This window comes from Scatophagus argus, chromosome 17 (genome assembly GCF_020382885.2).
Source record: "Scatophagus argus isolate fScaArg1 chromosome 17, fScaArg1.pri, whole genome shotgun sequence".
Lineage (NCBI taxonomy): Eukaryota > Metazoa > Chordata > Actinopteri > Scatophagidae > Scatophagus > Scatophagus argus.
Genome location: NC_058509.1, coordinates 15,532,032 through 15,559,977, shown reverse-complemented (window position 1 = coordinate 15,559,977; position 27,946 = coordinate 15,532,032). Strand labels below are relative to the sequence as shown.

The 27,946-nt window shown below is 40.5% G+C and overlaps 3 protein-coding genes across 4 annotated transcripts; 2 read left to right on the top strand and 1 right to left on the bottom strand.

Moving 5' to 3' along the window:
• The first annotated feature begins 5,318 nt into the window (after positions 1-5,318).
• On the top strand, positions 5,319-9,449 carry sync (syncoilin, intermediate filament protein). The gene is made up of 6 exons (XM_046417954.1): positions 5,319-5,451; positions 6,606-8,123; positions 8,218-8,432; positions 8,539-8,746; positions 8,920-9,044; positions 9,125-9,449. The coding sequence occupies exons 2-6, from the start codon at positions 6,669-6,671 to the stop codon at positions 9,171-9,173; spliced, it is 2,052 nt and encodes a 683-aa protein (XP_046273910.1). The 5' UTR covers positions 5,319-5,451; positions 6,606-6,668; the 3' UTR covers positions 9,174-9,449.
• Positions 9,450-9,781: 332 nt separating this feature from the next.
• Positions 9,782-16,434, bottom strand: rbbp4 (retinoblastoma binding protein 4). Of its 2 annotated transcripts, none has more exons than XM_046417956.1 (12): positions 16,247-16,434; positions 15,471-15,618; positions 15,201-15,346; positions 14,673-14,846; positions 14,429-14,544; positions 14,103-14,263; positions 13,887-14,013; positions 13,355-13,432; positions 13,005-13,081; positions 11,771-11,828; positions 11,571-11,681; positions 9,782-11,082 (listed from the first exon to the last, which is right to left on the bottom strand). In XM_046417956.1, the coding sequence occupies exons 1-12, from the start codon at positions 16,260-16,262 to the stop codon at positions 11,020-11,022; spliced, it is 1,275 nt and encodes a 424-aa protein (XP_046273912.1). In that variant the 5' UTR covers positions 16,263-16,434; the 3' UTR covers positions 9,782-11,019. The 2 variants fall into 2 exon arrangements, with proteins under 2 accessions (XP_046273912.1, XP_046273911.1); XM_046417955.1 differs by having other exon boundaries at positions 15,471-15,621; positions 16,247-16,433.
• Positions 16,435-16,999: 565 nt separating this feature from the next.
• tert (telomerase reverse transcriptase) lies at positions 17,000-27,681 on the top strand. Its single transcript, XM_046418054.1, has 16 exons — positions 17,000-17,291; positions 17,695-19,009; positions 19,097-19,286; positions 19,369-19,522; positions 19,635-19,802; positions 20,037-20,198; positions 20,551-20,652; positions 20,740-20,825; positions 21,169-21,285; positions 21,418-21,489; positions 23,200-23,388; positions 23,713-23,839; positions 24,992-25,053; positions 25,536-25,660; positions 25,760-25,897; positions 27,092-27,681. Exons 1-16 carry the CDS (start codon positions 17,076-17,078, stop codon positions 27,193-27,195), a joined length of 3,327 nt encoding a protein of 1,108 aa, XP_046274010.1. The 5' UTR covers positions 17,000-17,075; the 3' UTR covers positions 27,196-27,681.
• Positions 27,682-27,946: the final 265 nt, after the last annotated feature.

Below are 27,946 nucleotides of genomic sequence, written 5' to 3'. Positions count from 1 at the left end.
CTACATTTATCACATAAATCTCTTCATTTTCTTTTATAAAATATTTATTCTCATTGATTCATTTTAAATCTATCAATTTTATTCTTTTTGTAACGTACATTTGACAACAATTTAACACTAATTAGAAAACTACTCTGCACAGGACATATTCCACAACACCAGTGTTCTCTTCCGCAAAGATAAAAAAAAATAGAATAAAATATAGAAAATATATCCTTATATGCAACACTGTAAGCTTGTCAAGTAAAAAAGAAACAGTGAACATGTTATGGTAAGAGCGAACTGTTCCTTTAAAAACATGACATGAAATATTTTTGCAGCAGGAATTCCTGAGAGGGTGTGGTTGCTGGGTTGTTTGGGACTGGACAAAAACAGGCCACAAGTTTCCATCCAATCATCCAACTAGCTCTCTTTCTTTCTTTCTTTCTTTGTCTCCCCTTCTCTCCGTTTGTAGAGGAACTATCTGCCTGTTTTCACTCTCTCCGGGGGGTCGTTTAAATGAGGCACTGACGTCACAGCCAGGAAACCTGAGGTGACCTCTGTCAAATCTTTATTAAAATAACAGGATTGGCACTCGCACAACATCTCATTATGAGAGCTGAAAACAAAGTGGTGATTTCTCTGCGGTAAAACCATTCCTGAAAACAACAGGGATTAAGAGCATACTTGTGCAGTCTAGGAGTGTGGAAGAAGGTATTTGTTAACTTTTTAAAAGTCATAAAACTTATTTCATTGTAAGTAGTAATCTTAATATTTACTGTAGTACTTCAAACTAACATTTACACCATACCATTTACTGTCCTAAAACAGCAAATTACAGCTCATTTAAAGGATGCAAACACTCACGGACATGGACACATCCACACATACTGTACACACTCGCACACGACAGGCAGTGACTCGTAGCAGCAACAACAATGACTTTCCTTCTGGGCTTTATATGTTTGGGTTTAGAGCGAGCTTCATGTGACAGAGTGTCCTCTTGGAGCCTTTATGATAAATGGTTGTGCTAAAGTGGCTCCAGTAAGAGCTGGGTGAGCCTCTACTGGACAGAGATGAATAAGACGAGAGGAATGCTACAATTTATACAGACTAGCATGGTGTCTGTCTCTTTCTCCTGCTGGACCCAAGTGAGACCCGTGTATACTAATGCTGAAAGAAAACTCTATACTCTATAGCTCTATAGCTATGCTGGCAGCTCTGTGAGGCTGTGCTTTGGCACAGTGGTACTTTGAGCTAAATGCTAACACATGAAATATTATGTTTTGTTTTATCATTTAAATACAGTTTTACAGGATTATTAAAATTATTGCAATTAATTCTGAGGGGACATGAACTTCTGTACCAAAGTTGGTGACATTTCATTTCACTCAAAACCATAAATCATAGTGGTGCTAATCAGGGGATCATCAAAGTCAGAGGATATGTGGTCTGAGAACCATGAATCTGCATGTAAAGTTTTGCATATCCATCTGGTAAATCCAAAGATATTTCACAAGATGAATGAGGACTTAGTAGCACCACAGGACAAGACAAATCGCTCCGTTGACAGATTATTATTATTTTTTAGGTGAGAAAAATGATAACAAATCTTATCAGATGACTGATTAGACCCCGATGAAAGGAATACTATCGGCCTACAGCAAATGCAGACATCACACAACAGGTTTGTACACGCAACCTTTCACATGCACAAACAACCTGTTCAACACATAAGAACACTGGTAGGAATGGAGTCTTTAATTAAATCTAAAATTGTGAGAAGTCTAGAAGTGAATATCTCCTGATGGTGTCATTGCTGACAAAGTTTTTATTGTTGATGAAGTCTGTCGCCCGTGACTGAACCCACACTATGACCCTCACTGATTGAACACATGATCTCATCTCTCCATAGCAGCTGTTTTCATCTGCAGTGCCCCTTCATGGGAAATGCTTCTGACTGCGCAACAGTATAAAGGTGATACACTCAACAATGAACAACTGGCAGAAAGGTTGATGCAATACCCAAGCAAACAAAAAGCTAGGCTCTGTCCCAACACTTAATGATAAAGAATACAAACAAACAAAAAAAACTGTTGGGAAGGGCAGAAATTCCCTACATAGGTAGTTTTGAGAGTAATTTAAAAAAATAACAAATCAAAGCGTTGTGGGAACTGCCTTTTTAGGGGTTAATGTGTCTGTCACCTTTAAATAGAGGACACATGCTTAATCCAGAACAGTGGAAAAACACACTGAAGAAGGTACACGATGGCCCCTACTTTATTATATAGAGTGATCCCTTAAGACCATGAAAAGCCAGCTGGTACAAACACTGGGTGGGTGATGACAGTAAGAAGATGGTGGCTGACAATTATGTAGCAGAGGCACTCTCTTTAAAATAAACACCAGATAAGGTCACTGTCATTAAAACTCACTTAGGGACAGTGAGACAATGCTGTTTGATCCATGACGTGACAGACAGCAGAGAACAAAGTGAGAGAACAGAAATTGGAGTTTGGAAACAGTCATGTCTCCAGCTCAACTGAAAAAAGCAATGGGAAACTGAAAAAACAACGTTCGCTCCTACCACAACAAAAAATGCCAAGATACCCTTGAGCACTGCATTTTCTCTCATATCTCAGCAGAAGACTGATTGTACTGCAAAGCAGCATTTTTATTGAAACTTAAACTAGAACTACTGAATTGTCTTCTAAATTTAATTTTTTTCACCTAACTAAAACACATGCCCAACACTACCTCATTTAGCGTTAGGACGTGTTAGGATGTTAGATGTGTGCCATTTTATGAACTACTATTTTGTAATGTCTTAACATCACTTTATTTCAAAATCACACAAAGAAAAATCTTCAATTTCTAAAGATCAAACATGAGGTCAACAAAAGTGAACAACCAGAATGGGACCACCCTTAAGGTAATACATGTGATCAAAATATGATCAAAAATATGTGCCTTACATCCAAGTACCCTACATAAACTGTTGCAAACTGGAATTATATTAAAAAGAGGCATTAATGTGCCCAATGGTAGACACAGGTGTTGATACAAGAAGATTTTAATCTGAAACTGACCCCAGAACAGATTTTAGTAAATAACACAGTACACTGATCTGCATAGGTGGTCCTCCACCAAACCTCAATCATGAGCCAAGAAATGATTTACTGCCAGACTTAAATGTCAAAAAAAAAAGGTTTGAAATTTGAACAACATGAACTTCAGAAGCCTTTCGCATTTCACATGTCATACCAAAAGAAACTAATGAAACAGAAAAATAATGTTGAACAGAAAGAGAGAGAAGAGAAACAGGAGGAAGAGGAGGACACAGTGACAGGGCGTTCTGGTGAGCTTGGACGGTAAGTCAATGTCCAGCATATGGCCTATCTCAGTGGGACATTTAGTCCTCAACCACAACGCCCCCTGAAACATTTGGTTTCTCCCTTGTTCTACTCTACACCCACACACACACACAGTAATGATCTCTCCATCCTCTGTGAAGGAAATGATAGAAAATAGGCAAAGAGGAACTGAACAGATGATGATTTTTATGGCAGGAAAGTGAGGGAGAGTCTCAAAGTCTCTCTTACTAATGTCCCAGCGGTTGCTTTGGTTTGCATCAGCACAACAGTGTTGAAACACATAATCCCTGGACACTTCACGAAAATTACCATCTCTCTCCCAAAGCCTAGACTTGCCAAAACACAGACTCACAGTGGTCAACAAGGGTAAATAAGATAAACATTACATCTTTTCTTGAGCACAAGGGACATAATCTTGTCATTGTAACACTGAATCAGAAAGTCAAAGGAATGAGCGTCACTGTTTCAGAGCAAATAAATGTGCATTTCAGGAAAACATGTCATGTAAATACTCTGAAGTGGCACTAAGTTAGTCTCGGACAATTCTGTTCATTTTATAGCACACAAAAGCTAAACAGCTTTCGGTCATCCTCTTCCTACATCGTAATCACTGTGTAAACCCTGAATTAGCCTTGAATGGCAAATTTAAGAAAGTAACAAGACAGACAAACATAGAAAAAAGGGTGAAGTTGCCAACAGCATTAAGGTAAACGTATATAATATCTGTCATTTAACCTTGTTACAATCCAAAACAATTACTAGTACTTTAACATCCCTGCAGAATGTAGAATCCAGAAAAAAAGCCTAGAGAAAGAACGTGTTGAGAGGTTGAAACTGTAACTAAACTAGCTGTCTAAAGTTACACAGTTTTTCCTCTTTGTTACCCTTAGGAGGAGAAATTAAAATGAAATTGTGAGGCCATCTAGTGGTGTCTGGCTGCTTTGTGTTCCTAATGAGAAATAAAAGTGTGTAATGAAAGATATGAAATACACAAAGTAAGACAAAAAAAACAAAAAAAAAAACCCACCCACAAATATATTTACTATCAAATAATAAACTGCAGTCACTTAAAAATAAAATTGACAAAACGTGATTTGGGGAGTTAAACCTTTTTAGTCTTTGCGTCTCGAGATAAAGGCAACATCAGAAACTGCTTTTCACTGATCTTTCTCAGCATTTTACCATCTCCATTGTCCTTTTCCCTTTCTTCTACACCTGCCACATCTTTTCATGTCTTCTACAGCCCCTCTGGCCTCTCTTCAACTACAGAGAACCACCTGGGGTTCATTGTCAGGGTCAGAAGTTTAGGTGAAAACCAATCCTCCCGTGGGATGCGACCAGGAAAGTGCAAGGAGCTATTTAAAGACTTCTCGATAATGAGATGGCATGTGTGGTATCCTGGAGCCACGTTCTCATTCATGATAAACACAAACACACCATAAACCCTCCACACATGTCCACCTCTCACCAGTCGTAATAAATGCATCCAGCTGTAACTCCAGCAGTCATCTAGTTATAACAAAAATACATCTGTGTCCTATGATCCACTGATGCAAAAAAGGGATGATCCTATCAAGCTTTTGTTAAAATTTGTTAAAATATAAACCATGAACTTTTCTTTCTAATGCAGTTAGCTGTGATATCATGAAACAAAGTAGATTATTCCCTGCATATGAAGATCACTTGATTGATTTGGCTATTGTGTAATTTTTCAACAAATATGAAGTACGACAATTTGGATATAAACCAAATATGGCTACCAGGTGTTCTGTATAATTCTAGATCTATTTTGGCAAATCCTCCTCTGGGTTGAAACAGCCTTCTTTATTCTCCCAGCCCAGTGTTTATTAATAAACCTAAACATGTTTAAGGTAGTCATGGTCACACATAGCTTCAAACTAGCTCAGAGAGGGGCTGGGTCAACCGTCTTTATTCCCCCTCCTCTTCCTCCTCCTCCTCGCACAGTTCATGTGTACACACACGGCTCCCACTCACTCTTGATTGCTCCCAGTGCTGTCCTTTGAATCGCAGCTCATTTCTAACAGATTCATCGTGAGGATATCATGTAATGACAGAAAAAACAAGCTCAGACAAAGAAGTAAGTACAATTAGAGTTCATGTTTACATTTGATGGTTTGTGTGTTTATGTCGATCAAATTTGAATGTAAAGCGTTGAAGAAAACCAAACACTAACCACTCATGCCACTCTCGAGAGACTTTCAAAAATTTCTAATAAGCAACTCTGTGAATTCATTTAGCTGGTCAAAATTAGACATGCACTCTGTTAAGTTTAAAAGAAAGTTCATTTTTTATGTTTAATATAAAACAAAAAGTAACTCTTCAGAATACTGGGCAAATATAGGCCAGTCCTGACTTTGGGGTGGTGGAGGTCCAAAGGAATGTGACTTGTGCCTGTGCCTGTCTCGCATTAAGACAGCTGGTGAGTCTCCGAGTGCTTTGGTCAGCCATGCATAGCACAACACTGTCCAGTCACCGAGGACACACAAAAGGGAGTTGTTGATGCTATAGATTTTTTTTACTTTGACCTACTTTAACACAAACTCTACAGCTGAGTCTTGAATTTTGGCTGAGGAGGTCTGGCAAGGAAGCAGCAGCTATCACATGTCACACTTGTCTTCCATGCCCTTTCTACATTACTAATCTCAGCTACACTACAGTACTGGGTCAATTTGATCCATTTACTCTCTGAAAGTCTCTGGCCAGTGTTGGCAAACACTTCAATGGATACATTTACAGCTACAGTATTCAACAGGGGAGAGTGAAAATGCCCATCCATCAGCACTGTGACATGTTATGATAATCTGTTCTCTAATGTAATCTGTGTAATGCCACTTACTGGAGCTTCAGACAAAGCGGTTTGTACATGTTTACCTTGGTACTGTTGCGATGTTCATGTGAATGCACGAGTAGGCTTGGTTGAGGTGGATGTCTGATCATTGCCAGACAGTAAGTTGGTCCTTTGGGCATCCAGACAGGCGGGACAGCTGCTTGGAGCACACCCTGTGACAAAATCACCCCTTGCCCAGCTCTGCATGCCAGCATGTGCTAACGACATCAGCATAGTTTACAAAGATGCCTGGCCAAAATATTAACCCTAGCTCCTCTGTTGACATGTCAACAATGCATTCCAGGCCTAGTATTTGTGCCAAGCAACACGACTGCCAAAAACTACAGCTACCACGCTTAATATGCATCAGTTACAGTCTAACATATGAATCTGCTTTTGTCAAGGGATGAGAGGGTTGTGAAGGAGATTTCCATATCAAAAGTGACTACAAGACTTACGCTAAACCAATGGAGGACCTGGACGACAGCATTTCATCAACCAGGTTCGAAGCCCTTTTCATTAAAGAAGAAGAGGTGGACGGAGACAGAACCCCAATGGAGCAAAGAGAGTGTAACTCAGCACAATCTGGGCTCACCATCACACAGCTGAATCAATGTGTTTTAATTAAACCATACCTACAAGAGATGGATGACTTACTGAAAAGCTGCGAGGAGCTCACTGGTATCCCTTTTAGCTCTCACTTCTCAGATAGCTACAATGAAACAAGCCTGAATGAATCAACTCATTACCACAGCAAAGATGAAGATGCAATGAAGAGTCATGGAGGAAGAAGTATGTCTCCCCAAGCATATCTTTTCACAAGCTATATTGACACAAACATGGATGGGGCTGAAACAGAAAACCAGCAAGCACAAGGTCAGTCGCAAGGCTTGGCTACTATCATCAACAGGTGTGAAGTGACCAGAGATGTTTCCCACCAAAGAAAAATGCCTCTCACTTCTGTGGGTCACAAACTCAGTGACACCATGGTGGAGTATGAAGGCCAGTTGATGGGGATGTTGGCCATGCTGGAGAGCTGTATGGAAGAGGCTGGGATGGACTCTGAGCCCCAGGACTGGAGTACAGACGCAAGCCAAGAATATGTACACATAAGTAAGAATCCTCATCTTTGTGGGGGTAATACACTAGTGCCCATTCAGCAAGAGAGGCCAGTAAAGTTGGAGACTGAGCCGATGCAATTAGAATCATCATGGGCTGGTCAACATGCATGGGGAGAGAGGAAAAGCAATTTGAAAACAGAAGATGGGGTTCGTGATGCTCAATTCAGGTTTTCAGAACCATCTATGCCTTTAAGTGGTATAGAAAATGACCCTCTGTACCTTGAGTCAACAAAGACAGGATCTATTCCTATTTATGAAGACACATACACCAAGGAACATGTAACTGGGCTTGAATCAGGGGACACTGAATTGCCAGCTGAAGAAGGACAGGAGACCAAGATGGACACCACTGATCTGGGATCTGGCATGAATGACATAGCTGAACTAGGGTCTCAAATGGAGAAGTGCATAGAGGAGGTACAGCAATTAGAGAGGAGGAGGAAGGAGCTGCTGGCAGAGGTGATGGAATTGAGAGGGAATAAAGACAGGGAGGAGGCAGAAGGCAGCAATGAAGAGGAGATGGAGGAGCCAACTGATATCAAAGTGGCAGAGCTGATGAATCTCCTGAAGCAGGAGGAAGAGGGGAGAAGAGAGGAGAGGAAGAGGGAGATTCAGAGCCTCAGAGAGGAGAGAGCAGAGGAGGAGAGGAGGATGTGGAAGGTGAACCTGGAGAAACAAGGGCTGCAGGAGGAGCTCAGAAAGCTCAAGATGAGGCTATTCACTATGGCCAGGGATTGTGCTCACAACCAGATTGCCCTGAACACCCAGCATCGTGAAGTGGAGGTACTAAAGAGGGAAGAGGTAAGAGGCTCCCCAAGAAAAATAAATTAAAAATTATGTTCTGCACATTTCTAAGAAAACCTCTACATAAAAGCTCTTTCTTTCTATCTCCCAGGAGAAGCTGCAGTCGCTGGTGCTCCAGCTGACCGAAGAGGTCTCCCAACTCAGGACAGCCCAAAAGCAACAGCTTTTTGACCTACAAGAACAGCTTCATGCCCATAGCTCCAGTCAGACCTCCAACACCCAAGACGAACTGGCTCAGTGCAGGAGGCACTCCTGTGGGGACATCCAGCAGTATCTGCAGGGTGGACTGAGAGCGCTGGAGGACAGGTGCTCTCACCATCCACTACTGGTTTTGTCTGACTAAAAATCATGTTATTTTTCAGTCACAATAATTGCTCTCAATTGTCACATTGTCAATAATTGTCTTGGTCAGGTATGAACCCATTTTGCTTGCGTTGCTGAAGAGGAGGGAGGTAACAGCTGGAGCCCTGGCGAAAGCCAAAGAACAGGCCCAGGAGCTGAGGACTCAGCTGAGACCCCTACAGGAGGAGATCCAAAAACTGAAGCTCCAGAAAGCTTGTTTGGAAGAAAAACTTAAATTAATGCACATACAGAGGAGAGAGGATGTGGGGCAGTACAAGGTAAGCAAAATGGCAGGTAGAGGGAATGTGTAAAATGGGCATGAAAGAGGCAAAGACAGGCAATAAATAGAATGCAGGCGCAAAAGGCAAGGGAGCCTATTAAGTAGACCTTTAGCTGTACATCAGTAACAGTAACTGTCACACAAAGCAATAAATACATGCCGTCCTCACAGGAGATGGTGTACTGTCTGGAGGAGAGCAGCAGAGAGCTCAAGACTGAGTTAAAAATTCAGAAAAGAAAAACCAAAGAGATAGAGGACTTGAGAGACAGCCTTACCAAACAACTGATGCTGTACAGGTAAGATTTGTTGATCTATCCTTGATCATAATTTCTAAAACATTTGGGAAATTGCTATAATTAAGACACTTTTATTACAGAGCTGCCATTGAGGACCATAACAAGTGTGAAGAAGAGGAGAGGACATGAATTTTATGTTCAAGATTTAAAAATTGAAGTGATTTTATTAAAAATTGATGTTTTGTTTTTTGTTTTTTTTAAATTGAACGTAGTGAACTCCAAGGTTCTATTAATGCACTTTACATAAAGTAAGACATGCTGTTATTCAAAAAAAAAAAAAAAATAGATGAATACAAAGTTTGAATGAAGTTTTTTTTTTTAGAGCAGTCTGTCACTGTGAACAAGACTGTAGCTTTTCAAAAGGTTTTTGTCATGAATAAAGACTTTGTGTTTGTTGTAACCTGAGTGTGACCAATGAGTTAATGTCTCTGCACGAACAGCGCAGAGGGGCTCATGCACTTATAAGGGCAACAGGGCTGAAGAGCTAAACAGTGCGGCACAGAGTAACAGAGTGAGAGTACATTTGGCAGACAAGAAAGCACCAAGACGTCACCTCAGACACATAAAAAGGTCTGAGCAAAGTGTCATGGGGAATAACCAACTCTTTCACTAAAAGGATTATTAACAACTGTTTAAAAATACTTCTAAGCTTAGCAAGACACTGAACCTACTAAGAAACTATGAAGTGACACATTCATATTGAAAAATGTTGAAAACAGATCTAGGGGACCCAGGACTAATGAAACACATTTTTATTAAGAATGCACTCACCTTACAAATATTGAACATACAAAAAGTTCAACCACTAATCTATCACAAAAACATTTAAATGATTATGACAAAGGTGAGGGGAGGTGGGACTACAAATGGAAAATGCAAATTCACTCCAAAGTTGTAATTTCATTCAGAAGTAGCTGGTGTAAAAATCAGATTCCAGAACAATAAGGTGATGACCAAACTGGGGCACAAATGAGATATTTTTAGGACAATAAGCTAGCAAAAAAATAAAACTAAATAAAAATGGTATCCTTTCCCACTGTATTTAGTAGGAAAGATTACAGTTGGCATTTCTTTCCAGGGTCAAATGACTCTGCAGTAGACATGTTTATTTATCATCTCCAGCTCAGATTGGCAGTGATGAAAATAGAACACCCGCTTAGAAATGTGTTAAGGTTCCGAACACTTGCATACAAATAGTTTTCCATCCTTCTCAGTTCAAGCAGAGCTTGAACCTTAGTTAGTCATTTAGTCTGTGTTGAGTTTGAAAGAGAGACTGAAGTAAAAGAGCTGAAAAAAGTAACCACCATAATATTTTCATTGCTCGCCAAGCTACTGTGTACTGTTCCCCATTTGTGATGTCGAACTACACACACCAGGCGGAGAAAAAAAATATCTACAGGCAGAGACAAAAAAAGTCAATCAACTGTTTTGGCAGGTTTACCAACATGCGAATTTTGGGTAAAACAGTGAATGTCACAGTTCATGATGCCAAAAAGCTGGAATACAATTTACTTTACAGGTTATTTTTTCGCAATATTTCCTACTTGTGCAGAGCAAGCTGTTCTTTAACAGCATGTTACTTTAATTATTTCTTTTTGTAGGTTGTCAGTATGATTATCACCTTACGTTCTAGAAATGCATTTTATCAATTACTGAAAAAGCAGTGACTAAAATATTTTAGTGTAGATGTGGGAGCCAATTTTGTTACAAAAATACATCTTTTATAAGCACTGCAAATAACATGGGCGAGATTCTTCAAGCAATAAATTACTCAGATAAAGAGAAATCCTAATTTTTAAGCATTCCAAAAGGGACCAGGGCTACACATTTTATTGTCTTTCTTGTATTTACAGTGATTTATGGCATGTCCCACCAGTACAGAGGGATGGGAACAAGTAGCTGCACTAAACTACTTGTGTGGGAATTTGTGATGAGGTTTTAGGTTGAGATACACAGCAGGTAGTACTGTGTACTGTTATGCTGTGGCTTCAGGGTCTGTTGTACCCTCTGGATCTTCATCATTGTAGATGTTCTCAGCCTAAAAGGAGAATCAGTGTGTCATTCACTCGGCCATACTGTCAAATCAGTGAAATTTTTTTATGTCAGCAAGGGCTGCCTGTAGCAAGAGTCAAATCTTATCAAGACAAGACTACCACACGCTTATCTGCTAGCTTTTCTTACATCTATCACAGTACAGTCTTACAGGAAAGATGGAAGTTTTAATAGTATGAGAAGGTATCGCAAAGTGAAAAAAGTAAACAGACATTTGGGTTAGAGGACTTCTCACTGTCACCTTTCTTTCTTTTGATCACTTGGCCCTGATACATTCACTCCAAATGTTAAATGAAAAATCGATCTTGACTGAGACTTTCTCTTTGCAGTCACTAGCTGAATATGTTGCTGCAAAATGTATCTTGCACATTGTTGAGGAGAATTAACTTCCTCTATGACAAAACAATACAAAGCTAACTCTATAGTTATAGATAGTTACAGTGCATTAGAAAGATGTGGTCTTAGTTGTCTTACCATTTGCCAAACTTGCATAATGTTGTCTTCAGACACAGAGCAGATGACCCAGGGCTCGTTGGGGTTCCAGGAGAAGTCAGAGATTTTGGCCGTGTGGCCTCCATGGATAAACTAAAAAAAAGAAAAGCCATCAATGTCATTATTATGTTAAGATTATGTTATCAATAATAGAGAAATCAGCAGGCTTCAATTAGACTCACCAGTAGCTCAGGTGGGCCATCCTCTGCATCTTCTGGTGACTGCTCCTCTCCAATTTTACTATAAAGCAGACAAAACAGTTAAAATGGGATGGCTGTGGTTGAGGAGGTAGTGCAGGTCGTGCACTAATCGAAAGGTTCGTGGTTCGTTCTCCAGTTCTGGCTGCATGTTGTGTCCTTGGGCTGGAGATACTGGACCCCAAATTGCTCCCGATGGTTGTTTCAGTCTCTGCGCACATATGTGTGAAAAAGTGAGCATAGATATCTTACGTTGTATCGGTTCTGATGAGCATGTCAGCACCCTTTGGTGCATTTGTGAATGGGTGAATGTGGATAGTGCTGTACCACTTTGAGGAAATGGTTTGGACATTTGCAATTCAAATGTCCACTGGGGATGTTTAAGAGGCAAAGAGTCTTCAAGTAGTCTGTTCTTTAGCAGTCACAGGGTAGATCCAAAGTCTCTTCATATTTATTCACTCCTCAATACAGGTAGTTCTGGCCCGCTGTCTTGCAGGATGTTCCAATGCTCTAATCTCTGCTCCAAGGAGCTCGGACTGAGGAGCTCGGATGGATCTCCAAGGAACCATGAGCAAGGATACACACAAGCAAACTTCATGGAAGATTTTGAGCTGAACAAAATACCACACTGTGCCCCTACATTTGGCACATTTGAATGAGAAGGCAAAAAAACAGCAGCTCCTGTTCCTTAAGTCCCTGTTAGTTTCTTTTTTGTAATGAATCGTGGTAACTGAGACGTGCCTACATTTAGGACTCCAAAGTGCAATGATATTTTATGCAAGAAGACAGAGATCCTGAAAACTGTCATGTTTCGATTAAGTTTCTTTCATCTACAACCTGTTTTATGCCATAAAGCTCACCGACAGTGTAAATTCATTTAATACACAAACCAATGAATGTGTCTAAATGAAGTCATAAAGTATGGGAGGATGGAGGCTACCATTTGTGTTGGTGCGAATTTAATAGTAACAACAGACACGAGCACCTTTATGCAGCAGATTCAGCTTTGCAATCATCATCAGAAATGAACACCGCTTCCTGTAGAAAGGACATTTTGTCCATTCATCTCTCTGATACATCCCAAGCCTATGACATTGAATCCACACTTCCCTCACATCCCTCTTTCCCTTGCATCTTAGTCAAAGAAATGTAGCTCCAATTTCATAGACTTGGGATCCATAGAGCCGTTAGTTTCAATGACTGTGCTACAGCACGTTACCTGAGGTCCCAGACGTTGAGACGACGGTCTGTTCCACTGGATGCCAGTATGGTCTCATTATGAGGTGACCACTGAACCTGCAATAGTCAGTCACAAAATTCAAATTAGGTCACCCTGCAGCGCCAGACAGAATACTGAAACTCTTGTCTCAAAGAGGTTGTCAGGAGCATTAATCTCAGAGTGAGCAAGTGCTGATGTTTCAAACTTAAACATCAAAAATTCTTCAAAAGGACAATTTGAGAGATTTCAGTCAATAATGGCACGAACATGAGCCAATCTCTTCCATTGTCTTTTAACAGATTTGCATCCTATACTTTTTCAAAAAATGTGAAGAATGATAAATATCTTACCTGGAAGATCTCATCTTTGTGTGACTCAAAGGAATGCAGCTTCAATTTCAAGTTTCTCAAGTCCCACAGAGCAACAGTCTGCGAGCAAGACAGACATATTACACATAACTTTCTGAACACTGCAGTTACAAAACCGCAACAATATTATCAGTGTTCATTTATGGCTTATTCACATCTGTAGGTCGGTTCATTTGGTCCTGACTAAAGGGGAAAAAGGGTCCGGTTCCTGTTCATACTGTCTTGTTTTACAAATGAACCAAGTAAAGTAAACAAAGTTATGTAGACTGACATTTTTGGCAATTGTCATCCTGCAACAAAAGCACATCATCAGGACCCATGTGGGGAAATCAAACTCCCATGACTGATGGAAGTTTATGCAACACTAGTTCTAGAAGTTAGTTAACAGTTAATTTTTCCATGTAAGTATAAGTTGACACCATTAGTCAACAAGCAGCAGGCACATATTACAGAGTTAAATCCCATGCTGTAAACTAAAAAGCAACAATAAAGATGTTGCAGGATATTGCATTACCTTGTCTGCAGACCCAGAGGCAAGGATGAACTCGCTGTAAGGGTTAAATGACAAACAGTTGACCTCTGCTGTGTGGGCGTCTACTGCATGGCTGGGTTTGGAGGTGTTGTTCGATCGAGTGTCCCAACTGAAGTGAAAAATGACAGGTATCATTCCATGGACGCTGCAAAACCACATAACTTTCAGGGGAATTTTGCTTATACTCAAGTTTCTAACATCATGAGCTTCTGGTCATCTGCAACAGAGCCGAAGAGTGACTCATGGAGCAAGTGCCAGGAGACGTCTTCCACCACAGCAGTGTGACCCGTGAAGATCGTCTTCGCATCTACTATCTTTCCCTCCTTTGGCACTGCACTTATGTCCCACAGACAGACTGTCTAGATTAGGAAAGATGACATAAAAACTCATCAGTAATCAAAATCTCATGAAATGCAGCATGAGTTCATTGTGAGAAATATGTTTAAATTGCCATCTCAATTAAATTCCCCAAATACGGAAAGATGCTAGATAACAACACAGGAATGACCCAGCTTTTCTCTTACATGGTCATCTGACGCACTAAGCAGAGAGCCAGACAAATTCGGATTCCAGGAGAGACCATAACCTTCTTTCTGATGGCCTCTGAGACGCAGATCTGGACGACACTCTCCTGAAGCATCTGCAGACAATGATATTAATGCACAGTGTCCGAATCTATCATAGAGTACGCATACAGTCGAAATGAGCTGGTCATCATGATGTGTCACAGTCATCATGATGTGTTTGTATTGTGTATGATCTAGGTACCTGGCTTGGAGGGGTGCTTGGTATAGTCAAACACCAACACGTCTGAGGTAGGGGTCTTTGTGGCGATGATGCAGGGGTTTTGGGGCATATAGCGAGCCCGGTTTACCTCTCCTTCATGGCTGATCTTGATTTCTATCTCAATCTTGCCACTTACTGAGCCAAAGCCTCCAAATTCTGCAAGGAAATACGTTAATAGTATATGGACACGATATGGAGCACACTACATACTTTTTTTGGTTGAAGGCAATTGACTTATGGAAGGTAACTCTAATCTGTCCAAATCAGTCTAATCATAAAGGTCACTGAACATAGCAATGAGGCATCGCTATGTTACATGCTACAATTGTATGCAAATCACTTTTTTTTTTTTCAATAAATGTCTTTTACTCCACTTTATCCAGTCATTTTAGTATTATTTTTTACCCCATGTTAATCAGCTTACAACAAGATTAATGTCATGTTTCTTTAAAATGTATGGAGCTTCTACAAATAAGCAACACATGATATATGACTGTACAACTCTCTAACCTCCTTTTTCACTGTCATAATGTGAAGCATCAAACTGGGCGTCATCATTGGGCAGCTGGACACTGGCAATAACCAGGTGATTCTGTTCATCGGATGTGTGAGTGCCCAACACCAGCCGGTGCACACTGTAATCCTTCCCCTCTGGCCTGGCAAGCAGGAAAAAAATCTTTATCATTAGTGCCATTCACACTTATTGAGAGTGTGAGTGAGAGAGTGCATATCGGTATACATGTGCGAAAACTACCACAGGCGCATTGTAAAAGTCTGTACCTGGAGACGTCAGGCAGCCACTGGGCAGTGAGGCTGGGCCACTCTAAAGCATGGGTCATAACCAGGTCATACAGGAAGGGTGTATTTTTCTTCCAGATCTTGTACTCCTCATTTATCACCCTCTCCTCAACTGCATCATCAAATGCACCTGCTGAGGGAGCACAGATAGTGATGACAGGACCAATGTTAAATGATCGATCCACTGATCCACAACAGTTTCAGCTTTCATTTACCTGAAACACTTGTAAGATGTGTCGAAAGCTTACATTGACTGAGAATGCTAGTAAATAAATATCATGGAATTGCCGGTATGCCTACTATAATCAATGCATTAATGACAATTACATTTATTTCTACGGCGCTCGGTCAATAGCTCTTTACGATTGTGTTTGCAGACGACAAATGTCTCATAAATTAATCCATGGCCTGACTAGTGTTCAGTATGTAGCAGTATCTTTACAGAAACGCCGATGCTAGCTTAACTAGCTCTCACCCTAACCTATAACAATTTACAAAATACAGTCGCGCTGCGGCCTCACTTGCAACTACGACACATGGTAGCAGGCGTCAACTGGTGTCAAATACTGCGAAAACAAAAACTACAAACTAAAACCGGGGTTGTTAACGGCTCAGACAACGAAAGTTTACCCGGCTTTTGTTATAACTGATAAAGGCCAGCTCCGGAGTCACAGCAGCTAGAGACAGCCTAAGCTAGTTAATACATGTCATATAACACTATTATATGTTGCTGACAACAATAAAAGTCTTCACTTTACCTTCCTTGTCCGCCATTGCAACTGCAGACCACAGAACCTTAAGTTTAGCTGAGCTGTGGAGACAAAGAGCCTTGTGGCAGGCTCTCTTCTATGCTCTGTTTAAACACACAACGAACGACGCTAAGGCGCTAAGCTAACAGCTAACAGAGTAGCGCACTGTGAGAGACGTAAGTGCATTCGCGCGCTCAGGAGAAGAGGGGGGGGGGGACCCTTCCACCAATCAGAGTGCAGCTCGGGGCACTTGTGACGCTGCCGTCAAGCAGCTACATCACACAGTAAGTGAAGTCGGAAACAGTGCTTCCGTAAAAGATTTCCAAAAAGACATTACCATAAAATATTTCTCTCTGATGAGTGCTCAGTGGCAATGCTACACAGCATGGTAGTATTAAAAACGTGTATGTCATTTTGTATCAGTACTGACCCTTTGATTTTCAACGTGAGCTCAAACAAAACAATTATGAATGATTGCCAAACACATTAATTAATGTGAACTTATTTTAAAAACGTAAAGTTTATTCATACACGACTGATTCTATTGTGACCTCACCCAATTCAAAAGCAACTATAACCATATTCGTTAAAAAGATAACTTAAATACTGTTTTCTCTAATACTAAAATTTCTCCGGTTCTAAAAACTACTCATGAAAAAAAGACAACATCCCTTTCTTCTTGACTATTGGTCAATTGTGAATTCGCAGCTGAGTATGGGGGTATCTGATTGGACACTTGGAAGACGCGGGTCCTTAAAAGCTCAAGGCATACTTACTAACCGCCTTGTTTGCCATGTCCTGAGTAGTATCACTACTGTCGCTTGTTCATGCTGTCAGGATGTCAACAGCTGATATGTCCCGTGTTCTTGGCATTCTCCGGTCACTGTATCAGTATGTTCAGACACTAGAGGAGTTTGCGGACAGCACTGTGTTCAGAGAAGGACAGAAAGCAGTGCTTATTGAACAGTCCGACACAAATCGCTTCAAATCATTCGTCCGGGGTGTTTATGTATGCTTTGACAAGGAATTACAGCAAGTACCAAGCTGCAATCAGGTAACCTTACCTGGAATAAAAACTGTCAGTTTCTTGGAGTTGACACCATGACGCATGTACTAATGTAAATCTTTGGTACAGTAATGTTAACAAGCTTGCTGTGATGTAGTAGGGTTGTGGGGTCCCCCTTGCGTTTTGTTTAAAAACATACTGAGGCAGGATATTTTAGCTGCAGTTAAATATTTAGCTGTAATTAAAGGTGGCTGACTGTAAATTATTCACGCAGATTACTAAATGAGCACTGAGCTTCAAAGTAAATGCATCTTATTGGAAAACTTTCTAAGAGAATACATTTGAGGTTTTCTTGTTGCAAAAAGAAAGGAACATGTCAAGATTTAATAATGATATTCAAATGAGAGTTATTTCTTATGTTGATGTTATTGTATTTTATATTTTTCTACAGATCTGCACTCTACCTGAACTGCTGGCCTTTGTTCTTAACAGGCTGAAGAGAAAAAGAAAAAGAAACATCTTGGCGCATGGCTACAATTTTCTGTCCCTGGCTCAGGAGGAGCGGGATGCAGACCACTTCAAATTTCAAGGAGATGTGACTCAAAGTGCTGCCTACATCCATGGCAGCGACCTATGGAAGAAAGTCACAACGCGTCTCGGCACAGACCTCACACGGTACCTGTTGGAGAGCTGCTCGGTGTTTATGGCAGTGCCTCCTTCATGTGTTTTCCAGGTGTGTGGCATTCCTGTGTATGACAGAGTGTCCGTCACAACTGCTTCTCCTGGGTTTTATCTGCAGCCTCGGTCCAGAAAGCGTAACGTCGTTCAGTTTGGAGGGTACCGAAATGCAGTGACCCTGAAAAGAAGACGAGAAGTTGCAAGTCGTATTAGCAAGAAGAGGAACAGAACAGATGTGATTGTGAATAAGAGGAAAAGAAAGAGAGAAACTGATTATAAAGATGAAGAAGAGATTATGACTTCTTCAAGAAAGAGGAGAAGAGTTGGAGATGAAGAACTTGAACAGGAAATGAAACAGCTTTGCCCCCGTCAAACACTGGAGACAGGGCAGCCTGTATCTGTGGAACCAACACTGTCTTTAAAGCCTTTGGAAGACAGCGCTTCTGGTTCCAAACAGCCTGTTGAAATGCAAACAACCATACTGCCATTGGAGGGAGGACCCAGTTGGAGATCAGGGATGTTTCCCCCTTTGCCTCCCTCTCAGTGTTTTATCCGCACATTAGGATTCCTGTATGGGGGAAGGGGAATGCGTGGTTTCCTTCTCAACAGGAAGAAGAAGGGTGTTGATGGATGCAGAAGGTTGCAAGGGCATGATTTGGTACGAACGGTCTTCTTTGAGGGCTTGCCTTATCTAAACGGGCTTGAGAGGAAGCCAAAAAAACTCCCCCGACGCTTTTTTAACGTGGTCCCCCTGTTCAGTCAGCTGTTGCGTCAACACAGGAGATGTCCCTACAGTAGAATACTGCAGAGAATGTGCCCCCTGGTGGAGGGGAAAGATGCAGGACAGGGGGAATTAAGCTCCCTCTTGCCTCAACACTGTGCACCTCATCGGGTCTACCTCTTTGTCAAGGAATGCCTTTCTGCTGTGATACCTCAGGAGCTGTGGGGCTCTGACCACAATCGGCTTCTTTTCTTTGTCAGGGTCAGGGCCTTCTTGCGCAGTGGCAAGTTTGAGAAGCTCTCACTGGCTGAACTGATGTGGAAAATGAAGGTGAATGACTGTGACTGGTTGAAGATCAGTAAGACAGGTAAGATTGTCAGAGGATGTAAGGTGTTTTTTCGCCTGTTACGTGATTTTTGGCTGAATTAATTAACCAAACCACTCTCATCTGCAGGCAGGTTCCCGCCCAGTGAGCTCTCATACCGGACACAGATCCTGGGTCAGTTTCTGGCTTGGCTACTGGATGGCTATGTAGTGGGTCTGGTTCGAGCCTGTTTCTATGTCACTGAGAGTGTTGGCCAGAAATACGCTGCCAGGTTTTACAGACAGGAAATCTGGGCAAAACTGCAGGACTTGGCCTTCAGGTACACATGCATCCACACACCTGCAAAATCTTGTACGTGTACCGTCATGGACAGAAGCTCACAAACCATTTTTGTGATTTAGAGGTCATCTCTCCAAGGGCCAGATGGAGGAGTTGACTCCGGCTCAGGTGGCGTCCCTCCCCAAAGCCACCGTCATCTCCCGCCTTCGCTTCATTCCCAAAACCGATGGCATGAGGCCTATCACACGAGTCATGGGAGCAGATGCCAAAACAAGGGTGCAGTCTGTTTAGTGTTCATTTAACTTCTCCCTTACATATCCGTGAGCTGTGTGCTGTTACACATTATGACTGCGTGCACAGTTTTTGGGACATATCTTTTCCTCTGCAGCTCTATCAAGGGCGGGTCCGGGACTTGCTGGATATGCTGCGGGCCTGTGTGCGCTCCAATCCATCCCTCCTGGGCTCCACGGTGTGGGGGATGACCGATATCCACAAAGTGTTGAGCTCTATAGCTCCGGCCCAGAAGGACAAGCCACAACCCCTCTACTTTGTTAAGGTTGGTTGTAGTTCTTGCTTAATTATCCTGAATGACATGCACTTCTACTCCTTGCAATGCTGCTGCTACAGAAAGCATTAAAGTGTAGTTTTGGCACACTTAATGGGAAATAATTTTCAACCAGCCTTCTATCATTACAGTGTGGTTGGTATATGCAAATGAGCAATGATGAGCAATGATGAGCAATGAGCATTTTTGTATGTTGGGCCTTTCTGAGTTTTATGTGCATTTAAGGTGGATGTGAGTGGAGCCTATGAGAGTCTGCCTCATGACAAACTTGTTGAGGTGATCGGTCAGGCTCTGTCGCCTGTCCAGGATGAACTCTTTACCATCCGCCACTACGCCAAGATCTGGGCCGATTCCCACGAAGGCCTGAAAAAAGCCTTTGTTAGACAGGTAACGTCATCCACATGCACACTGTACATCCGGGTTCATCAACTACATTTGTCCAAAGGTCAGAATTCTTTGAAGCACACAGTGTGGGGGGTCCAGATTTTCAAACAACTCCACTTCTGACTAACAATTACTCTCAGGACAAGCTGGGCCTCTTCCACTGCTGAGTAAGGTTAAATGTGTGCATTTTCTGAATTTATTATTATTCTGCATGCTGGACGGGAGACTTTGACAGGCCGGATGTGGCCCGCAGGCCACCAGTTGATGATCACTGCAGTACAAACAGTATGCTCATGTCTATGTACACTGACAATATTTGGCTCTGTTGGAGACTTTCTCATGTATTTGATTACAGGCTGATTTCCTGGAAGATAACATGGGATCCACCAACATGAAAGGGTTTGTGATGTCATTGCAGAAAAGAGGAAAAGTTCATCACACCATACTGGTTGAGAAGGTGAGTGTGACCTTGGCTATTTCTTTAAAAAAGGATGTTTGATAAGGCTTTTTAACCAAAGAATTTCATTCCTTTCCTTTTGCTCAGCATTTCTGCTCTGATCTTTGTGGCAGAGAGACGTTACAATTCTTCACCCAAATGCTAACTGGCAGCGTTGTTCAGTTTGGGAAGAAGTAAGCATCACAGACATTGAAAAAAACGACATGACTGTGTTTAAACATCACCACAAATACACTGTACACCATTGTTACTTAATTTGCCTCTTTTTGCTTGCAGTCAGTCCCAAAATAATTGCTGAAAAATTATATTCATTTCAACATCATATTATGCCTCTGATAGAATGATACTATAATAGAATATATGGTATAATAATAATAATATGGCAAGTACACCCTTTCAAAGAACAATAAACTTTTAATTCTTGCAAAATATTGAGATATTGAGGTTAATAAGATACGTATGTATAAGTCAATAATTATTGTGACAGACCTACCGTCATATTTCTCTGTGTTTCAGAACTTACCGTCAGTGCCGCGGGATTCCTCAGGGTTCAGTTGTGTCCAGTCTGCTGTGCTGTCTCTGCTATGGTCACATGGAGAGCATCCTATTCAAAGATTTTACTCAAAAGAAAGGGTACAGCACACACATTTCAGTCAGCTTCCACAGATGTAGTAACTCATGTGCAGCAGCAGAGGGCGGTCTTTCTCTACTGTAGCTTGTACCTCGTCACTGAATGTGTTATTTCTCCCCGTCCGTTTCGTGTAGATGTTTGTTGAGACTGGTGGATGACTTTCTTCTGATCACTCCAGACTTGCATGAAGCACAAACATTTCTCAGGTATGACACACACCAGATTTTACACACATATGACATGAAAATTCATTATTAACTACACTATTAATCAGGCTTCGGATGAATACGAAGTGTATGTATATATTTTTTAAGAATCTGTAAGATTAAATTAATATAATAATAACAAAATGATAATCATTATTTGTAGAGCTCTTTTAAAATCCAAGATATGAAATGTTTCAAACTCAACAATCCCAATGAGCAAGTAGCAGCCTGTATTGGATACTGTTTACTGTTTACCATCCATAAAATGTTGTCATCTTTGAGAATTTTGGTGTAAGTGATGAAATCAGTTAAAACAGTGTGTTCAAACAGCTGGTAAATGCTGGCACGTTAAGACGTACTTTAGACAGGCTGCTACAGTGATGCTGCAACAGGCATTTTACACTTTTATCAAGGAAAGAACTAACTTAATGTACTGCATTTAATGCTGAATTTACAAGAAGATGCAGATGATATAGTATTTGTCATAGCCGTGTCTCCTCCATCAGCAACTGTCAAAACTGCTCAATTTTTAAGGGAGTCTGGGGATATTGTGGTTACTGGATCACTGGGGAAATCTGTTGAAACATACAGTCTGTTCACAAACATCTGCTGCTTACTTTAGCACATAAGACAGCCCATACACTTAGTTTGCACTGCAGTGAACCAAATGGAAATCAAACAGTGTTCCTTCCATTATGCCTGTAGTTGTGGCTCCCTGCTGTTTCACAGAGGACATCATTTGAGTGGGTGATCCTTCAGTGTGGCTCAGGACACATTTGTGTACACACTACTAAAAGTATGTGGTCATATGTGGCCCAGATCGATTCCCAGTGTGGTCTTAGCAATCTGTTATCACATGCTTATTCAGTGTCTTGGGTGTATTCAGACCTGTTCCAGAGCTCCCCACTGGTGATCGGATCACTCAGGACCTCATCTGAATAGAGCCAAAAATGCCTCTCTCAGGGATTTCAAGCTACCATCATCCTGATACTAAAAGGTCAAGGATGTGGCAACGAGCCCAAAAAAAAAAAGGAAAAAAAAAGATGAAATTACAGCAATGACGTGAATAGCCTTGAAAGCAGACTCATAAATTTTTTCCTGAAACATGCTCTGGCCTGATAAACTTGAAGTGGTATGACCACACCTCTTCTGGTTAAAGGCCTAACAGCTGGGTTTTATATAATCTGTATTCTATAAATAGATTTCTAAGATATATTTATCTTTATTTATATATATATATATATATATATATATATATATATATATATATATATATATATATATATATATATATATATATTACACATAATGACACATGATTGTGCAAATTTTGTGATATTCTGCTCAAAGCTTAAATTTAGTTTGATTTTTAAATACCATTAAACAAAACAAAACAGATTTCTTGCAAAAAGTTAGCAGAGAGCCAGTAGATGTCAGAATTTATTTTTCAAGGCTCATTATCAAGAGGATTTGTTGGTAATTTTCTTCTGAAATTACCACCCCTATTCTGATACATCTGTTGCTATGAGAAAGCGATAAACTATTAGAGAAATATAGACAAGGTTTGAACTTCACTTTCTTTTCAAAGGTGGTAGTATCTGTAGTGCATGCAGGGCTACATGTGAGTGAGGTCAGGAGACAGATTTAACATAACATGGAGCTGAAGCTTTAATTTATCAGTTGATACTTGTGCTTGTACGTTTTGTGTAGGATCTTGCTGGCCGGGGTACCACAGTATGGTCTGGTGGTCAACCCACAGAAGGTGGTGGTTAATTTTCAGGTGTCAGGAAACATGAGCTCATGTCCCGGCATTCGTGTGCTTCCCCCTCGCTGCCTCTTCCCCTGGTGTGGACTGCTGCTTGACACGCACTCACTTGATGTCTACAAAGACTATTCTAGGTGAGGCGTCCTGTCAGATGTAATTATGTTGTAGAATTATTAACTCAAGTGTGCTTCTTGTGTGAAAAGTTATCGGGCTTGTGGTGGTCTTTATGGTTTGTCATAGACTGAGATGCCCCCCTCACCCCACCACCAGCATGTACTTTGTACCTCATTCTTACAGGCATTTCCCAGTCTGGCATGGATGACTGATTCTTACACAAAAAATGCAGAAAACATAGAAAAGTAAACGTTATAACTACATCTTATTTTTTTTCCATGGCAAGTTCACGTTATTGTTGCTTTTTCTTTTTGGGTTTACATTTTGCTTTCTGTCTGTCACAGCTATGCAGGCCTGTCCTTGCGCTACAGCCTTACTTTGGGCTCTTTCCACTCTGCTGGACAGCAGATGAGGAGGAAACTGATGGCTGTCCTCAGACTCAAGTGTCATGCCTTGTTCTTGGACTTGAAGGTCAGGGAATGGGTATCAATACTACAAGTAAAATCAACAGTACTATCAACAGCACTCATTGTTCAGTAAAATGTTCCCTTTCAGTCTTGGACAATTATATATGATGTTTATGGATTAATATTGCTGCGTCAGTAACGTGTATATTACATATTGCTGCTGTTGATGTTTAAGGCTGAGCACATTTTAACCACCTTATGTTGGTTTAATCTGTAGAAATGCATCATATTCTATAAGATCATCATATGTTTAGCATGGCTGTCCCGTGAGAACCACATGTCTCATGAGTTCAGACAAACAGCCTGTTTTCAGCTTTGTAATGATGTGTTTTCCAGCTAACTGAAGTATTTTTCATTTAGTAGTTTGTTTTGCTTAAGAAGTAGGATAATTTACTCTTCAGTTCATCAGAAAAATTCAGAGTTGCCAAATCTGAAGATATATTCTTTTTCCTGAACAGGAAACATATAAAAAAATAAATTAAAGTAGCTAAACCGGTCAAAGACAAATATAGTGGAGTAAAAAGTATATTAGTCTCATCAACTATTGGATGGATTAGAATTTTGGTCCAGACATTGACAGAGTACTGCCTCAGAGTTGCTAGCATGACTGTAGACTCTTAGCCTAGTTGCCATAGGCACACTTATATTCAAACTACAATCTTTAAAAAAAATATAAGAGTGGATATATATGTCTTATGTGTCTTGTTGAGTCTGTTCAAAAGGACCCTTCACCACACTGTATTTTCAAATTACCTGCAAAACAAACATACTTTACCTGTGTCCCAGTTAAGGGCCAGCTTCCAAATGAAGCTACTGTTAAACAGCAACAAAGTGGTAAATAACAGTTATAAACGTGTCAATTTCCATGATAGCTGAGTTTATGAGTCGTGACGTTACACTTCAACACATAACAGGCAAACAATGAAGCAGGTAGTCAATATCAGCATGGAGAATAAATGAAGTGAAACAGGTCAAGGAACAGAGGATAGAACTGGTCGATATTGCCTTTTTTATATTTCATGTAATTATTAAACAGAGCTTTCCTTTTTTCATGTGATTGATGATTGAGAGGTCCATACCCAGTAAGTCCAACATATTTAGTCCCTTTCTGCACCTTTGCTTTTGTGCTGGCTATAATCATAGATTTCCTTCTCAGACTAATTCTCTTGAGGCAGTCTACAAGAACATCTACAAGCTGCTGCTGCTTCATGCACTCAGGTAAAGTCAGTGACTCTCCTCTACCTCCCTCTACCTCCTCTACCCTCCTCTACCCTCCTCTACCTCCCTCTACCTCCTCTACCCAAACTGAAAGTGCAACTTTCATTATGCAATGCAAGTCATCACATAGGTGCCGGTATTTGTGCATATTACTTTGTATTTCCGCCTTACCTACTCACATTACATAAATGAAATGAGCACTTCTAATAATTAGTTGTCACTACCCACTTGAGGTACTGAAATATGGTTGTGATAAACACAAATCATTAACTTGACACACACAACTTCCCCACGTGTATGTGCTCACTGACATTGACTTTATGAAGTAAAGGTAGTTCTGCTGTTTAAAATTATTTCAGTGTTGTTGTCAATCAATATCTGCATTGAGAACTACTTGTAATGCCTATGTAAATATGTGAGTGTGCAGGGCTTGTCTTTTATTCTGTTTTATGTCTTTTATTCATTTTTATGTTTCTCCTTAGGTTCCATGTGTGTGCTCAGAGTTTGCCCTTTGGTCAGACAGTTGCTAAGAACCCTGTGTACTTCCTGCAGATGATATGGGATATGGCCGAGTACGCAAATCACCTCATCAGGCTCAGCAACAAAGGCAACATTTTCCCTTTGTACATCTGAAAAAAAAAGATTTAGGCAGTATCAAGTTCAGAATGTATTTTCAACATTTTCATGTCTCTTCCCCTTTGCCCAGGACTGAGTTTAGGCAGTGAGGCTCAGACGGGCATTGTGCAGTATGAAGCAGTGGAGCTGCTTTTCTGTCTTTCCTTCTTGCTGGTGCTGTCACAGCACCGTTCTCTCTATAAGGATCTGCTGTCACTCCTGCACAAACGTATGTACCCTCAGGACACACTCACACATAATCAGAACTAACCCATGGCAGCACAAGGTGACAAGACATGACTACAGTACAACTGAGAGTTACAGTTTTACTTGAATTAAAGTAAAGTACCATATATGTATTGTAGTATTTTCTTTTAAAAATACTTTATGGTATTTAAGTAGCCCTGGGGAAATACTACTGTGTTTACTTGACAAGATTTAAACACATATTAGGTCATTAATGTTAACTCAACATGGAGTCAAACAAATAACATTTGTCTTTAAAATGTAGTGGAGTGAAAGTCAGGATGTTCCCATAAAAAAAAACACAAAAAAACAAGTTAGTCAAGTAACTTACAGATACTCAAAAAAATTGTATTTAAGTACTGAACTCAAGTAAAATATGCTTAATATTCTTGCAGCTATGATGGCTACAGGTACTCAATCAGCTACATCACTGATCAAACTGAATGTTGTTATTAGCATTTCTGCCGAACGGTAGATCCCTGAATTACTCACAGTGACATATGGACGATATTAGCCATTAGACTGAGCCGTTCATCTACCAGTAACAGAATAATATCTTAATTGCAAATATCAATCTGCCCTGACGTAAAAATGTTCAGCAAACTCCTACATGTGTATGTGAAAGGGTTTTGTGCTTTTGGAGTGGTTTGTGTATGCATGCCTCTCCCAGCTAAAGTTATCAGTATTGTCTTGTTGCTGTAGTAAGTAGGCAGAAATGCAGGCAAATTTCCAAGGTGTAACAGTCCACAAAAAGCACAGTCACAGTTTGGGATATTTTTGGTTGGAGTAAAAGAAACAAAACAAATAAATTACTTTTTTTTTTTTTTAAATTAAACAGTGGTTAACTGAACATACTATGGTTCTGTTAAAAAAAAAAACAAAACAAACAAACTCAATGATTGTTCAACCATTCACAACCTACTAAAAAAGAAAAAGTAAAATTTTCTTAGAATTGTCCTTGACACATCCTCGCAGCAATTTTACAGGAAGGCCAATCCCTTTGAATGTGGACTTTGCGCCCAGACCAAATCTAGATACACGATTTTAGTTAGACACAAGTTAATTTATTGTAACCTTTAACTTGATTTTACACAAGTTCAAAAATGTTCAAGTGCATGAACTTTACAGTTCATTGCCAAAGAAAGAAAAACATATTCTGCTGTCATCCTTTTCACAGGGAAGCGCAGTCTTGAGCGACGTCTGGGGGACCTGAGGCTGGCCAGGGTCCGACAGGCCACTAACCCGAGGACCCCAGTCGACTTTGTGGCCATCCAGACCTAAGAGTACCAGCTAGCCCCAGTTACAGCTCCCAATACAACCATGAAACCCCCCCCCCCCAGATTAAAAATATTTAAAAAAATCCATTGAAAATATAGACACTGAGATATTTACCCAATTTCAAAATTTAGACGTCTCATTCTCAGTTTTTGATGGAAATGAGATAAGCAGTATGTTGAAACCAGGCACTTTGGACTTATCTGATCTGTCAGTGTGCCAAAGATGTTGTAATGAATGTGCAGTTTAACAATGCTGGAAAATCTTGTGGAGGGAAAGAGGGAAACACAGCCCTCAGACATCTGATATAAAACACTTAAGTGATAAACCTTTACCATCAGCAGCAATATGCACGCCCTGTAAAACAACAACAACTAGAACAATAAAAATGGATGATTCAGAGCCATCCAGCTACTGTACCAGATGGCGTCTAATCCCACAGTGTGTTGTCTCTTTGGACTTTGATTTACACTTGTGGTAGTTTTCCATGAAGAACACAGGATGTCACTTTGAAAATAAATAAAATAAACTGTAGTTTGAGAAATATGTCAGCTATCACGCAAATAAATCATCATCAAATCAAATAATAAATACAAACAAATCAATCATTTTTGTGCAAGATCTTTTGCTTTCAGGTTTCGAAGTAGTATACTGATGATAATCTTTTAGTAAGCTCTCAGAAATCAAAGTTCTCTCTGTGAAAAGAAGAAGGCTTATGACCTTGCAGAAACATTCTGTGGCACTGAAAAGGAGTGTG

Bases quoted from the DNA above. Each gene is read 5' to 3' on its own strand.
- rbbp4 (XM_046417955.1), bottom strand. The intron at 13,433-13,886 runs GTAATGCAATAT...TCTTGCTCGCAG, and splicing joins CCTCTGGGTCTGCAGACAAG to ACTGTTGCTCTGTGGGACTT. The intron at 13,082-13,354 runs GTAAGATATTTA...TGACTATTGCAG, and splicing joins ACAAAGATGAGATCTTCCAG to GTTCAGTGGTCACCTCATAA.
- tert (XM_046418054.1), top strand. From the start codon at position 17,076: ATGTCAACAGCTGATATGTCCCGTGTTCTTGGCATTCTCCGGTCACTG. The intron at 19,287-19,368 runs GTACACATGCAT...TTTGTGATTTAG, and splicing joins CTGCAGGACTTGGCCTTCAG to AGGTCATCTCTCCAAGGGCC. The intron at 20,199-20,550 runs GTAACGTCATCC...ATTTGATTACAG, and splicing joins AAAAAGCCTTTGTTAGACAG to GCTGATTTCCTGGAAGATAA.
- sync (XM_046417954.1), top strand. From the start codon at position 6,669: ATGGAGGACCTGGACGACAGCATTTCATCAACCAGGTTCGAAGCCCTT. The intron at 8,124-8,217 runs GTAAGAGGCTCC...TCTATCTCCCAG, and splicing joins AGGTACTAAAGAGGGAAGAG to GAGAAGCTGCAGTCGCTGGT. The intron at 8,747-8,919 runs GTAAGCAAAATG...CCGTCCTCACAG, and splicing joins AGGATGTGGGGCAGTACAAG to GAGATGGTGTACTGTCTGGA.